At 39.7% G+C, this 15472-nt stretch overlaps 1 protein-coding gene across 1 annotated transcript in view; it reads left to right on the top strand.

Moving 5' to 3' along the window:
• The window catches only part of Nwd2 (NACHT and WD repeat domain containing 2), a 158459-nt gene that overhangs the window by 82160 nt on the left and 60827 nt on the right, over positions 1-15472 (top strand). The window contains exon 3 of the mRNA XM_021163584.2: positions 10731-10847. Coding sequence (XP_021019243.1) covers positions 10731-10847 — 117 coding nt within the window. The remainder of the gene's footprint in view (positions 1-10730; positions 10848-15472) is intronic.

The following is a 15472-nucleotide window of genomic DNA, read 5'->3' on the forward strand; positions in this document are numbered from 1 at the left end:
GAAAGGAAAGGAAAGGAAAGGAAAGGAAAGGAAAGGAAAGGAAAGGAAAGGAAAGGAAAGGAAAGGAAAGGAAAGGAAAGGAAGACAGTTCATGGTTTCCCCTTCCCCAAACACAGCCCTGACCATCTACATCAAGCTTGGTTGCAAGAGCATAGATTCCCATGTTGCTTCTTCATGCACTTGGCACCCACTGCAGCTGTGCCCAAGAACTCTCATTTTCCCCTTCAGGATGTGAGGTCATCTTAGCAAGCAATGGGAAAGCAAAGACTCGTCACAGAGGCCCCATGAATCTATCATTCTTAACTAAAGTTTAACTTAACCAACAGCCCTCTTTATCTTGCTAAGCAGGGGATGGAAATTTGGGCATGAAGCCCAAATTGAGTTTAAGCAAAGTAATTAAGCTATGGATGTGCATAGGCTATGTATGTCATAGTCGCAGGCTGGGTTAAATTTTGTGAACCTCAGATTAGCATGGACTTGCAAATGCTTACTGTTTTCCTCTCCAATATCTCACCAAAGGCCTCACACTCCATCAAGCCAGTCCCTTCTGTACGTCTTTTCTTGATTTCTTTTAATTATAAAATGATATGCTTGACTTTTTAAAAAAAAATCCACATATAACATTTTTTCAATGTATCTTGGTCATATTCATCCCTCTCCCTCCCTCTTTCTTTCTCTCTCTCATCATCTCGCCCCCACATTATCTTCTATCTCCTTTCTAGCTTCATGTCTTTTGTAAAGAACCCACTACATACAGTCCATGCTGCCCATATGCTACTGTGTGTAGAGCCAGACATTGAATCATAGGAAACCTACCAATGGCCAGCAGGAGGAACTTCCTGGTTCATCCAAGGCTTATTATTTGCTGTCCTACAACAACGGTGGGTGGTGTCCTTAGCAATTGGGGTCATATCTAGCTACAGTGAGCAGTTCAGAGCAAGAGCAGAAATCCATCTTGTTTGGGTTGACATCTTCATATAATAACCAATGTCATCTTGGAGCAGCATTTCTTGCCCATGCAGGATATCTCTGCTGAAACGTCTTCTTTTCTTGTGCTTTAATTGGCTTACAGACTCACTGTGTTTTACAAGACTTTTTCATACATCCTTAATGTTGTGTATCTACCCCACCCTCTCATTTCCCTCACCTCCTGCTCCCATCTCCACTTAAAACCTGAGCTCCTAATATCCCCCTTATTCTTTCATTTCATATATGTTCTACTAACCCCTTTTATTATATATTGTATTTTTTACTTTGGTTGCAAGAGCATAGGTTCTTGTGCTGTTTCTTCATGTGCTCCTCATTTCTGCCTGTTCTGGCATCCCATGACGTGTTTTATCCCCTGAGTTACCAACATACCTCACAGGCCTTGTAACTGACACACTCTGTTCCGGTGCCCTTGGTCTCGCCTGCACCTTGTCAACTAATCACCTTTCTCTTTTCTATTTATCTAACGGATGCCTCTGTCTACCAGGAAATGCACAGCTCTTCATTGAATCACATCACTTCACTCGGGCCAGAGGTCTAATTTGTTTAGTCACTTCACATTTCAGTGCCATCCATCAGAGCCTAGCCAGGCCTTCCCAAGCTGATACTCCCTGGGAGTATAAACATGGTACATCATCCATCGCCCATCCTGTGAGAGAGCCAGATTATGAGAGTGAAAATAAATAAGGATGACAGCAGGCAAGGGAGAAGGAGCGTGTGGACATGACCTTCATTGTTTTGATTTAATCACAATCTCTGCTGCAGCAAGCAGTGTCTCCTCTGAATGACCAAACCTGATTTCTTACACAATATTAGTATTCCCCCACTTTAGTTTGTGCTCAGGGGTGATCTCCTTAATATTTCTCCTAAATGTAGAGTGGAAGCGTTAGGGGAGATTCAGGATTTAGTAGAGCATTATTCTTTGCTAAGCCTTAATTTCTGCTAACTGTGACTGTCTCAATTATCCCCAGCAGTAGAAACAACCCAAGAGAATTTGTCGTTCGGTAAGCAGAATGAGAAATAGTCCCCAATTTTCAGGTGACATTTAAGTGTTTCGGTTGAATACACTCACCACAAAGCCCTCTGTAAATCCTAAACTCACAGAACTTAAGTTTTCCATTATGACTTTTCCTGTTTTGTCAGGAGGGAGGGAGGAACATTTTAACCAATGTTCACAGACTAAAAGGATAACTTGTGTGAAAGATTTGCTTTGTTCATAATTAGGTAGAAACCACTGAGAAGTAGCTAACTCATTCACTTACCGACAGAGTAAAGCATTTCTTCTACCTGGTCCTTAAGTCCTTCTTAGTGTCTATACGCAAGCAGGATACAGCACAGTTCTTTTCTTTGCATCACTTTCATGTGTATTAAAAAGTCCCTCTAACCCTCTTTGGAGGAGAGGCTGGGTAGCTGTCCTTTAAGGTCAGTCACATGTATCTCTGTATCACCTCCTCACCGATGTCTACTCCCTTGATCTCATAGATCAGGCTTGTCTGGGAGCCTTGGAGCCCTGTCCACATATCTTCAGATAGCTGCTATGGTGCTCAACGTTGTTCAAATTAATAAACTGAAAGAATCTAAAAATCTTTGGGAGACAAGTCTCTGGAACATGTCTGTGAAGGGTAATCTAAAATGGGTAAATTAACACGAGAGGTTCCACCTTCACTGTGGGTGGACCCATCCTCTAGGCTGCCGTCAAATAAAATAAAAAGGAGAAAGCCTGCTGAACACCAGTATTCCTCTCTCCATTTGCTGACTATGTAATTGTGAACAGCTGCCTCAAGCTCCTTTTGCCATGATGGAGTTCCCCCTTGAATTACAAGTAAATTAAACCCTTTCTTCCTTGAATGGCTTGGTCAGTTTTTTGTTTGGTTGGTTGGTTTGTTTGGTTTTATTTTTTCTTTTTTTCACAGCAACAAGACAAATTACTGAGACATTTAGTGATCACACAGGAAGAGTTATGAGACTAGCAGTGCCAGTGTTGAACAGTCTCTGACCCAAGGTCGCTGAGTCTCACAGGGTATATAGTCATGAGCTGGCATTGACCCATGTGATACTCGCTGCCAAGGAGACTCGGGTGCTGTGGGCATGCATCATGGAGGCAGGGGTTGGGGAGAAAGGGGAAGAGGTCAGCATTCTTACTGTCTAGAATTTTCAGGAAGGCCTGCTTAAGCTGAATTCAAATGAGTGGAGGAAGATGATCTGCTGGGGGGAAAAACATTACAGGAAAAAGAAACACTTTCATGGGCAAATTTGGAGAAGTTGAAAATTATGCGAAGTTTACTATTAATTTGCTTAATCCTTGCTATGAGCGTAGGATATGAATTCTGTCTTTCTTATTTGGGGGTGATGTGCCCACCTAGCTTCCTTCTGCTAGATTCCCATGACTGGATCTTGCTCTAATTCTGTTTTCAGCATTTGAGGAACCTCCATACTGGTTTCCAGGCTGGTGGTGCACGATTTAATTCCCAAAGACAGTGCACACATGGTTCCCTCTGCTCACACCCTCACTAGCATTTGTCACTGGATTCTTTGATGACAGGCATAGTGTATTGATCATTTGCATCTCTCTCTTTTAGAACAATTAGCTTCATTTACTCATTCATTGGTAGGATGACCTATAGAGTCCGAGGTTCGGTTTTCCAGGACTTTACAGATTCAGGCATTATCCCACATCTGATGTACAGTTGGCAACAGTTTTCTCCTATTCTCTGCACTGTCTGTTCACTCTGCTGTTTGTTTCCTCTGCTGGGCAGAAGGTTTTTTAATTTCCTGGGCTCCCATTTGCCAATTTCTGTAATTATTTCCTGAGCTATTGGAGTTCTTAAATAGAAATCCCTAAAAGCTGGGAATTTTTAAAGTGTGTGTAAAAGCCATAAGAGCTAGAGAAATCCATTCTTTTCAAATCCAAACTAACTATAATGTGATAAGATTATTTTTAAAAAATATGAAAGGAGATCATTCAGAAAGAGGAAATGCCTTAAGCAATAAAGAGCCACTATAATAACTAACAGCAGCTCTCACTTCAGCATAGAGTTCATTTAAAAATAGATAGATAGATAGATAGATAGATAGATAGATAGATAGATAGATAGATAGATAGATAATAGGGGTGGGAACGATGGCTCGTTGGGTAAGGGCGTTAAGACCTGATACCAGCACCCAAACAAAAGCTGAGTGTAGTTACAAGCATGCCTATAATTTCTGTGCTGTGATGGGCAGAGATAGGAAAATAAGTAGGGCTTACCAGCTGCCAGCCATCAGCCACCCTAGCCTCCAAGTTCAGTGTGACCTTGTCTCAAGGGAATAAGCCACGAAGAGTCCTCCACTGGCCTCCAGCCATGCATGGGCATGCACACTCACACATCCAAATTCAGGCACACTACACACTCATTGAACACTGTACACAAATTACATCAGACATATACTCTCTGGCTTTCCTGTTTTATATCCAGATAAGGTTCTGTAATGTGGAGAATCCTACCAAGAAAACATTTGATAAACATTTCTTCAAAAGCTCTCTTTTTTTTTCTTTAAAAAAAATTTGTTTTATTACTTTTCACTTCTGTGGAGCCAGGTATTCATTGCAATTCTTTGTGTGCACAAGGTAATAGTTACTCTGCCATTAAACTACATCACAAGCCACTGATGATTTCTTTGGGTTTTTTTTTTTTTAGTCTTTTTTTATTCACTTCACATCCAGCTCACTGCCTCTCTTCCCAGTCACCCCCTCCCACAATCCTCCCCCATCCCCAAAGGCTTTTTTCCAATAAGCCATAGTATTAGGGCGTTATAAATTCAAATTTGATTTTTTGGAGGGAGGTAGATGGCAGGTGAAACATGAGGTTACTAACTATTCCTTACAGTTGCTTGATTGTTTTATAATGCTGGCATTTAAAAGCAAATTTCGTCTTATTGCTGGGGAGGATTTATTAGGGCTCTCTAGGTTGATTATTTTTGTTTTCAGATCAATTGAGCATATTATAATTAGCAGGATAAATCAGCGTCCCTAAGAACTTTAAAAAACAAATGAGATGGTTTTAAGTAAAAAAGAAAAAAAGATAAAAGTCAAATTGCTTCCCTAAGCTTTCTCCTTAAATGATGCAATAAATAAAGGCACATAAAGTGTGCTGTTGACGGGGTCGTAGTCCAACAAACAGCAGAAAGCATCATGGGAGCAGCAGTGCCCAGGCATTACACTCAAAGCTAAACTTAATTTTTTTAAGTGTATAATAAATCTTGTCTTGTTGAGCACTTTCATTCCAAGTGGTTTTTTTTTACCAGTTATTGATCATGTAGATAGATGGCACAACTATTTGCCCAAAATGGAGTTCTGTATTGCATAAGTCCAATGCTTCATGTATTTATTCCATTCCTGACTTTGAGGTTGTTTGATTTTATCTTTTCTCAGCATTTAATTTCCATAAAGACATACAGGAAAGAAAAGTTCAATGGAGAAAAATTGGGGGCAGGAGAATATTTAAACAAAGCTACTGAAGTGTTTAAAAAAAAAAGGCAGTTTATGAAGAAGGCCCAGAAGAGGGTACCAGTGACCAAAGTGTAAGGATAGATGCAAATGTGCGACAAAAAAAACCAATAAGGCAGGTAACTCATGGGATGCTCTGCCTTCTGCAGTTCACTTGATGAATGAAAGAGCCCTGTTGGAAATGTTTATCACGGTCATTGGTCTGCACCTACTTAGTTAGATCTTAATGGTTGCCTTTAATATTCTAGTACTTGGTTTAAATAACCATACATTACTCTTGCACCCATGTACTCTACGGGCAGAACACTATGAATTATAAAATCACATTATAAATAGATTGCAGAGAATCCTTTTGAAACAGCTTTATTGAGATTCAGTTTTAAGCTGTATGACTCAATGGGATGTTTTTGTATATTCACAGTTATGTGGTAATTAGAATCATCAAATTTAGAACATTTTTCACCCCAAAAGAAACCCTGTACCTGTAATAGAGGCCCACCTCTTCCCCCTCCCCACTTGAGCTAAGGAACCACACTGTTTTATGTTCTATCATTATGTGCCGACTGCTCATATCAGCAGAATTGTATAATCTGTAGCTCTTTGTAACTGGCCTCTTTTAGTTAAGGCTTGCATCATTCACCTGCTTTGTAGCCTGTAACCATATCCCATTACCTCACTGGTTGTCTAACGATCACGTGGTAGAATGCTGGGTTGTCCCTGCATTCTGGCTGCTACGAGTAATAAATGTCCCTACTAATATCCAAGCACAAGTTCTCATGTGGACACATGTGATCATTACTCTTGGGCTGGTTTCTCTGGATAGTATTGCTGAGTCATGTGTTAACCCTGTTTGACCACTTCAGGAGCTGCTAGACCCTTCCCAGTGTTTGAGCCATCCAGAATGCTTGGAAGTCCCAGTCTCTCCTCATCAATCTTTTTTGTTACAGACACCCTGGTAGATAGATAATTGTGATCTTACCTTGGCTTTGACTAGAGTTTCCCTGATAATGAATAATACAAGTATCTTTTATGATTATCTGAAATGTGTATATACTCTTTGGAGAAGGATCTACTCAGAGTCTCTGTCCATATTTAATTATTATTTTTCTATTATTATAGAGTCATCAACATTCTCTATGTATATATTTTGATGTTCTGATTTATAACTTCTTCCACTGTGTGATTATTACCTCCACGTCTTTGCTGTCAACTCTTGTTTATGTTGGCATATAGTTGTTGTACACAGTATTGAGTTTCCTAAGGACATTACCATGCACCTGATATATTGGCACACATTCCCCTTACGCTCCCATCCTCCTCTTTGTCCCCCATCCCTCCCCATCAGTCCCCTCCACCCCTAAATAGCTTTGCTTCTACTTTCTCGGCAGATATACAGCGTGGGATTTTTCTGTATCTATAACAATAATTAAGTGGTCAGCAAGATGGCTTGCAGGAAGAGGCACTTTCTGAGCAAGCTTGGCAGCCTGCCTTTCGTCTCTGGAGCCCACATAGAGGTGGCAGGAAGGATGGGCTCCACAGATTTATCCCTGACTCTCCACACAAATACCATAGCATGCCCACACCCATAGCCACATTCACATTTTAGCAGACTCCTCAGTATTTTATTATACAAAAATATGTCGTGTGTGTGTGTGTGTGTGTGTGTGTGTGTGTGTGTGTGTGTGTTTCTTTTCTAACTATCCTGGCCGAATCTCCACTACAGGGCTGAATAGAAGTGTGTTCCATCTGGTTGAGAGACTGTCTGTTTCTGTTTCTACATTTTTGTCTGTTGAGATGATCATGTAAACATGGCCCTTCACTCTATTAGTACAACATATTATATTATCCAGTTTGTCTAACATTTTAACCAACCTTGAATTCCACGCAAATCTTACTTGGTTGTCTTATATAACCTTATTTCTATATTTCTATACAACTAGATTGGACTTTCTAATATTTCAGTGAGGATTTTTACCTTACAGTCATAAAAACATCAATCTATAATTTCCTTATGATTTTTGTATAGTTTTTGTACCTGATTTGTACTGTGCTTAGAGAGGGTCCTCTCTCCTTCAAATTTTTGGAAGTGTTTATGAAGAATTGATTTTAATTCTTCTTTAACTGTTTGACAGACATTACCAGCATGTCCACCTGGAACTGGGTATTTCCTTTCAGCAATATTTAACACATCATTTACTATTTGATCTCTCCTTAAAGATACCTGTATATAGATTATCTGTTTTTTCTTGAGTCACCGCTACTAATTTGTGTCTTGTTGGCAATTTTCCAATCTCATCTCAGTTAGCTGACTGACACACAGTTGTTTCTGATATATTCCTTTGTGCTCATTATTCCTCTAGAGTGAGTAATAATAACATGTGACACCTGGTGTTACTGGTTTGAGTCTCCTTCCTTTAACACCACTTTAATTTCCACTAAAATATCATTTTGTTAACCTTTTCAATAATGCTTTGTTTTGTTGGTCCCCTCCATTTTTCTAGCTTATACATTTCCATGATGAGCTATTATTTCTCACGTTTTGATTACCTATATTGTTCCTGATTGATCTTCATTTTTTTCAGTACCTTAAAAAGGAAACTCAGTCATTGATTTTAAATGTTTTAATACAGTTCTTTTTTAACTACAAAGTTTTTTTTTCTTTTTTTCTTGATGCTACCTTGACTGCCTCCCATAACTTAGGCATACTATATCTCCATTTTCATTTTCCTAAATTTTTATTTCCCTTGCAATCTCTTTCTTGACCTATGTGCCATTTATAGATCCTTTCCTTTCTCATTTGTCATCATTTGTGAGAGTTCTCTTACTAGTTATGTTATGGCGTGTACATCTTTATGTGGTCTGTCATTCGCCGTAGTGCTGTCCCACAGAACATGATTTCACATCCAGCCAGTGTTAGTTAAGAAGAGGAAGACAAGGTCTGTGTGTGACTGTTCTGTTATACACTATACAAGCAAGAGCATCATTCATGCAGTGATGAATTTGAGTGTGTTTGATGCCTTATTGACTGATGGCTGAAAATGTCCTGTTTTGGAGGCTGAAGAATTGGCTCAACAATTAAGAGCACTTGTTGTTCTTGCAGAGGACCCAAGTTCAATTTCCACACCCACATTGGCAACTCACAGGCATCTACTAACTCCAATCCCAGGGACTCCTGCACCCTCCTCTGACCTCACTGGTCACCAGGCATGCATATGGTGCACAAACATACATGCAGGCAAAACAACACAAAATAATAAAATAAATAAATTTTAAAAAGAAATAATTTTTGAAATATCCTGTTTCAACATTTACATTATTATATATTAAAGCTAAGTTTTTGGCAACAGAAATTAAACTATTTAAATGAGAGGCACTTCCTAAATCACACAGAAAGAATATGATCAATGTACATACCAAATTACTAACTGTACAGTCCTTTCTGCCTGATTTTCTTCATAGATGACTTCTGTGCCCTCCTGAAACTCAGTAGCACACAGCTCTGTTCTCTGGAATTTAGTGACAGGCATATGCTGTTTCTCTGCTGTCCAGCCTAAGAGTCAGCACTTGCAGGAGCCAGGGAGCCCTTGGGAAACTGAATATTGCATGTTCATCTATTCATCATTAATTTTAAATAGTTCCATCTAGAGTTTCTCCGATTGATCAGGAGAGTTCTCATGTCCTTGCCAGATATCCCTCCTTAAAAATGTGTGGTTAAACCTTACAATGGAGCTTAAGTAGAGGCATTCCTCAAGTAAGAGCATATCTCTTGGTAATGATGTGTGGTTAAACCTTACAATGTAGTTTAAATAGAGGTGTTTCTCAAGTCAACGTGAGAGCTTCAGATATGCCAGAAGCCTGGAATGGACTGTAGAAGCAGTTTTTAGAGATATATTGTCTATGTGAGCTTTGGAAATGGAATTACAGATGCTGTGGTCCACCATCATGGATGCTGGGATCCTAATTTTGTAGTCTTCACAATTGAACAGCTAGCACTCTTCACCAATGAGCCATCTCTCCAGATCACTTCCCCACCCATTCCTCATGAAAATATTTTTTAAAGAGATACTACCATAGACCTAAAACCTCAAATTCAAGGTGTCAGATATCTAGTGGAAACACAACCAATGTGGGAACACAGCCAAAAGCCAGGGAGCACACAGTCCCTGGAATCCGCCTGTATCACAGAGGACTCCCCTTCTGGTTGCTTCTCACCCAAACCCATGTCAGGGTCTGTAAGAGAGGCAGGGATTCTCTCTTTCCTGATGTGGGAAACTAGGGAAGGAAAATCAGAAACCTTCAAAGCCTCGGGCATAAACAGTTGCTTTAAATAGGCGCCATTCTGGGTTTAAAATTTGGAGATGAATGGGTGAAGCACCCTCATAGAAGCAGGGGGAGAGGGTAAGATAGGGGGTTCGAGAGGGGAAAACAGGAAAGGGGATAACATTTGAAATACAAATAGGTAAGATATCCAATTAAAAACAAAAAAGAAAGAAACAGTTGCTTTAGGCAGATAGTGCTGAGCCGATGAAGATGCGCGACTTCTGAAAGTTGTTACAGACTTGCAGAATCTCCTCAAGAAGTGTTTGAAGTCAGGAGATAGAGGCTCCCATTAGCTCTCTCTCTCTCTCTCAGTAAGGCACACACACCTTTCTGTTTTCCAACAAAGTTCTTCAGATAAGTATTGATGAAAGCCAAATTGTTCCCAGATAAAACAGATGCAGTCAAAGTATCTATGCTCTCGGAATAAAGTGTGATATTAACAGAAAGGGAGGGGTTTTTTGCTTGTTTTTGTTTCATTTTTCTTTTCTAAGGAAATATAGGTATTTAATCAGTATGTCTTCTCATATTAGGATGTACAGTACATAATAATGTACAGTGTGATTTTTCACAAGTAATGTGGCGAATTATCCCAGACACATTCATTTTTGCTAGTTTAATGTAATTAAAAGCTACACTCCAGAACCTTTCAACATTTAGCATTTCCTTTTCTCTGGGCCTCTGTGATTCCTACATCAGAAACAAAATAAGAAATTCAGTGCTCATTCCCAAATCATCATGGGGTTACATGACTCTTTAGACAGAATTGAAAATCAGTGCTCACCCACCCACACACACGCCCCTCTACCAACCGAGCGCATGCTGCAGAGAGAAAAGTGGACAGTCACAGTAACTTGGCATTGTGAACCAGACTGGAGGCCACAGGTAAATTTAACTTCCCTGCAGGGGGATTAATGCTGCTTCGTCCATTTGTCCGCAGGTCATAGATCTGTACTGGGGAATTGAGGAAGATGAATGGGACAGCCCTGAGCTGCAGAAGATGCGCATGAAGTTGCTGGAGGAATGCTTGAAAACTTCTGCAGGTCCATGCTTTGTTGTGGGTATAAAAACACTAATGCTTTCTATTCTGTCTCGAGAATGTGAAAATTTGTGCTCCTCGGTGGGGCTTAGGTTTGTGGGGTTTATTTTGTTGTTGTTGTTGGTGGTGGTGGTGGTAGTTGGTTGGTTGGTTGGTTTCTGTTTGTTCCAAGAGAAAGCTTTAATTATTTATTTTAAAGAATTTTTAACTGGTTTCTTACCCACACATGTAAAAGAAAAAAAATCTCCTGCTTTTCACAAGAAATGCTAAAAATTAATGGTGAAAGTTCTGAAATGTTCACGGCTAGAATGACTGGAGTTGGGCTGGAGAGATAGCTCAGTGGTTAAGAGCACTGACTGGTCTTCCAGATGTCCCGAGTTCAATTCCCAGCAACCACATGATGGCTCACAACCATCTGTAATGGAATCCAATGCCCTCTTCTGGTGTGTCTGAAAAGAGCAACAGTGTACTCATATATAAAATAGAATGACTGGAGTTGACCAGTTATCCAGCATGCAGTCAGCAATAAGGATGGCTCTCTCAGTCCTGCCGTAACTAACAAAGCTTCCCTCATCCAGCTGCATGACTTACTCCATCACAGTATCTTTTTATTCCCCTAGTATTTCTTTAAATACATTGGCATTTCTTTAAATACAATGGCTAGAAGATTTCATAAAGTCAACCAAACATACTAGTCAAACCCAACAGGAAACAGTACCTCTTGAGTTTGTATCTAAGGTGATTTCCAGAGTGAGGCTTACTATAAGCGTCAAACATGTCAACACGGTCTTTTCAAGAAGAACCTTAGCTAGGTATGCTATTCTGAAAGTGGCATCCTCCTCTATAAGCACAGTGGCAACTGTGTAAGGGGATCAGTTCTGTAGTGGGTGAATGTGTAAAGTCACTTCCATACCTGGCATAACAAAGCCATACCATGAATCCAAACCATTTCTAGCCATCCATGGGAGCTGAAGCAGAGGATGCTCTGAGGCATGACCATCATGGTGGGCATGAGTATGGCAGCAAGAAGGCAGACTGCACTGGAGAAGTAACTGGGAGCTTATACATTGAGATGACAACTCCAAGGCAGAGTGACAGCTTAATATAGAATGAATGGAGTTTTGAAACTTCAAAGAGCATAACTATGCTGGAGGTGGGGGAAGTGACATACTTCCTCCATCAAGGCTATACCCCCTTCAAAAAGCCACACCTCTCCAAAATGCCATACCTTTTAATCCTTCCCAAATAACTCCACTAACTGAGACCAAGCATTCAAATATATGAGTCTATGAGGACCATTCTCACTCAAACCACCACATTAGCATATTTATATAAGAGAGTTTTTAATTTTAGTTTGTTTATCCATACTCACTCAAATACACATACTAGATCCTGCAACAGTGATTTCAGACCTGACTGGCTGGTGGGAAAGTTCTTACCAAAAACTATGAATTGAATCAAGGTCTGTATGTTCCAGGGACTATTGTTAGTGTTGGGTACATACCAGAGTAGTGCCATCTGGGTAGTCTGGATTCAAACTTAGCAATGAGCTAAGACGATAAATTTCCCCACGCTCTTGAAGCTTGTATCCTTATGTGGTTAGAAGTGGACAGGGACAAGCAAGAAAACTAAATAAAATAATACATCAGATAGTGATCAGCACAATGAAGGAAATATTCAGAAAGAGGAGAGATTATGGTATTGATGGGTTACTGTGAAAGGTAAAAGGAATGAGAAGAGAAAGGGGTGAGAAAGAACCAGGTAGATATTGTAGATCAGAGATCTTCAAGGAGTGGATGCTCGGGCATGTCCTTAGCATGATCAGGGCACAGCAAACAGGCCACTGTACCTGGAAGAGTGGGAGCAAAGGTGGAAGATATAGGAATGAGAGATGCCTCTTCAACCTTTAGAATTTGTTTTTTAAAATGTTGCACGTCATTGTGCTCAATATAATTAGGAACAGTCAATCTTGTAAAGAAAACTGTATTAGGAGAATAAGTATTTCACTTCTACTCTGAGTGACAAAGGAAGTCAAAGAAGTGTGTTGAACAACAGGGAAAAAAATGATCCTACTAATCTCTTAAGAACCATCTTGCTGTGAGTCCAGAGTGGAGCTGGGACACACAGACCTTAGAGAGTGCTGCAGTAATACACAAGAAAAACATACCTGGTTTAGGGATTTGCAGAATAGATGTATGATAACAGTGTCCTACGTTTGGGGGAAAAGTCTGGCTGGAGTGTATCACCAACTACACCGTTGTTGTAGTTTGAATGAGAAGTGCCCCCCAAAGGCTCCCATGGTCCCCAGTTGGTTGTGCTGTTTGGGGTTGTCATTGAACTCTTAGGAGGTGAAGGCTTACTAAAGGAAATACGTTTCACGAGGTTCAAGCTTTGAGGGTTTACAGCCTTGGCCAACTTCCAGGTCACTGCTTCAGTGTGTGTGGTTAAGATGAAAGCCCACAGCTTCCTCCTTCTACTGTCATGCCTGCTACCCACTGCCATGATTCCCCACTGTGATATTTTCGTCTTTCTGTAACTAGACATCAAAGTAGACTCTTCCTTCTGTAAGTTGCTTTTGGTCATGGTGTTTTACAACAATAGTAAAGTACCTAATATAGATATCCTCAAAGTAAATAACATAAAATAATGCACTAAAGCAGGGGAGATGGGAGAGAAATTCAAACCCTGAAACACAGGTCTGGTCAAATCCCTTCACTCTCAGGAGGCTAGATTTGAGAAGTCCACCACTGTATATGCCTCATGACAACTCAAGTGTCATGTTCCCAGCAGCTCTGTCTAAATCCAGCCTACGAAATTCAGAAATAGCAGACATTCACCCCATTTCATAAAACTCTAGAATACTATTTATGCCTAAACCAAAATGACTTGTAGCTATTAATCTCAATAACTTGTTAGTGAGAGAATGAATAATTTAAAGACTGGAAGTGTAGCGTAGCTGGTTCTGGAGTAAAGGTTGACTGGCAGGACATCATCAACAACTTACCAGGGTCTGAACCAATCATTTACCCTTCCTTCATCCCCTTGTTACACACTTAACCTCATAGCAGCCGTGAGAAAGCCCCGCAGTTAGGTAAAGAATAATTTACCCTAATGATCCTAAATTACACAAGGCTAGCCTTGGTGTTCATAGGAGAGAGTACATCTCGTTGCTTTCCCTGTTGTAACTATGGTCACTACAATGGCAACAGCTCACTTGTGTCACTCATGAGCGACAGCCTCCTTGCCTTGTACTTCTTTTAGATATTTCCACAAATGCTGGTGCCCCTGTGGGATACAAAGCTTCACATGATAGTTGTTTGAGTGCTAAAGACTTTGGCAGGAACATTTGCCATTGCTGAATGAAGACAGATACTAACTTACGTTAAATACAGAAAAATCCAAGGCAAGGCAAAGTTTTCATTTGAAACAGGCAGGAGTCCCAGAGGGCAGTGGAGTGAAACATTAAATGTGCTTGTCTCTTTACATTTTATGTTCATTGACATGCAGGCTATGCGGCTAATAGTAGATAGTTATTTTTTACAGGTTTTTATTACAAAGAGTGCGAGAGGCTAGAATTGGGGTGCTGATCCTGACCACAGAGATTAACTCAGGAGACACAGTAGAGAATAGATATCAGTGCTGAAGCAGATGAAATTTGCGTAACGAGTAAAGGGGGAAACAGCTCCCAAAGCCTCATGGTTTGATTTCTGGCTGAGACAGGTGTGCAGAGGCCTCACTATGCTTGGTTATCTTCATAAAAATGGGGAGATAATAACAGACAGAACCAACTTCAAAGTTTTATTATGAGTCTCAATCTTCTAATACATATCTGAGTTTTTGTAAGGTATAAAGTTTTACAGTCTCTATTATCCAACTGTGATTTTATGTAAATTAAACATTATGTCATACTGAACATTTTTCTCTTTAAAGATATTACTGATAAAATACATTTTTATTACCATGCTGAGTGTGTAGTAAACAAGGTCCATGTTTAATCATTACATCATAAAAACAAATAAATAAATTAAATAAATAAATAAATAAAACAAAATTTATATAGGAAAAAGCAAGAATGGCAATGAAATTATATCAAATTAAAAGTTTCTGCACAGCAAAAGAAAATAATTCAGAAAAGAGACTATTACAGAATAGGAGAAATACAGTTCCCTGCTATTAATCTGATACAGGATTATCAATCAGAATTTGGTTCAAAAATAAAGATAACTCCAATAAAATATTAAATGATATGTCTTAAAAGAAAATGTTCCCATGAGTAATAAATATATAAAATGTTTAATATTTTATACACCCATGAGTACAAATCAAGTCTACAATAAAATTTCATTATTTCAGTTAAAATGTCTCTTACCAGACGTAAATGTAAAAATTACCAAACCTGTTGAAAGCAATCTACAGATTCAATGCAATCCCCATCAAAATTCCAACTCAATTCTTCACTGAGTTAGAACTAACCAGTACCCCGGAGCTCTTGTCTCTCTCTAGCTGCATATGTATCAAAAGATGGCCTAGTCGGCCATCACTGCAAAGAGAGGCCCATTGGACTTGCAAACTTTATATGCCCCAGTACAGGGGAACTCCAGGGCCAAATAGGGGGAGTGGGTGGGTAGGGGATTGGGGGGGTG

Source organism: Mus caroli, chromosome 5 (genome assembly GCF_900094665.2).
Source record: "Mus caroli chromosome 5, CAROLI_EIJ_v1.1, whole genome shotgun sequence".
In the NCBI taxonomy this organism is placed as follows: domain Eukaryota; kingdom Metazoa; phylum Chordata; class Mammalia; order Rodentia; family Muridae; genus Mus; species Mus caroli.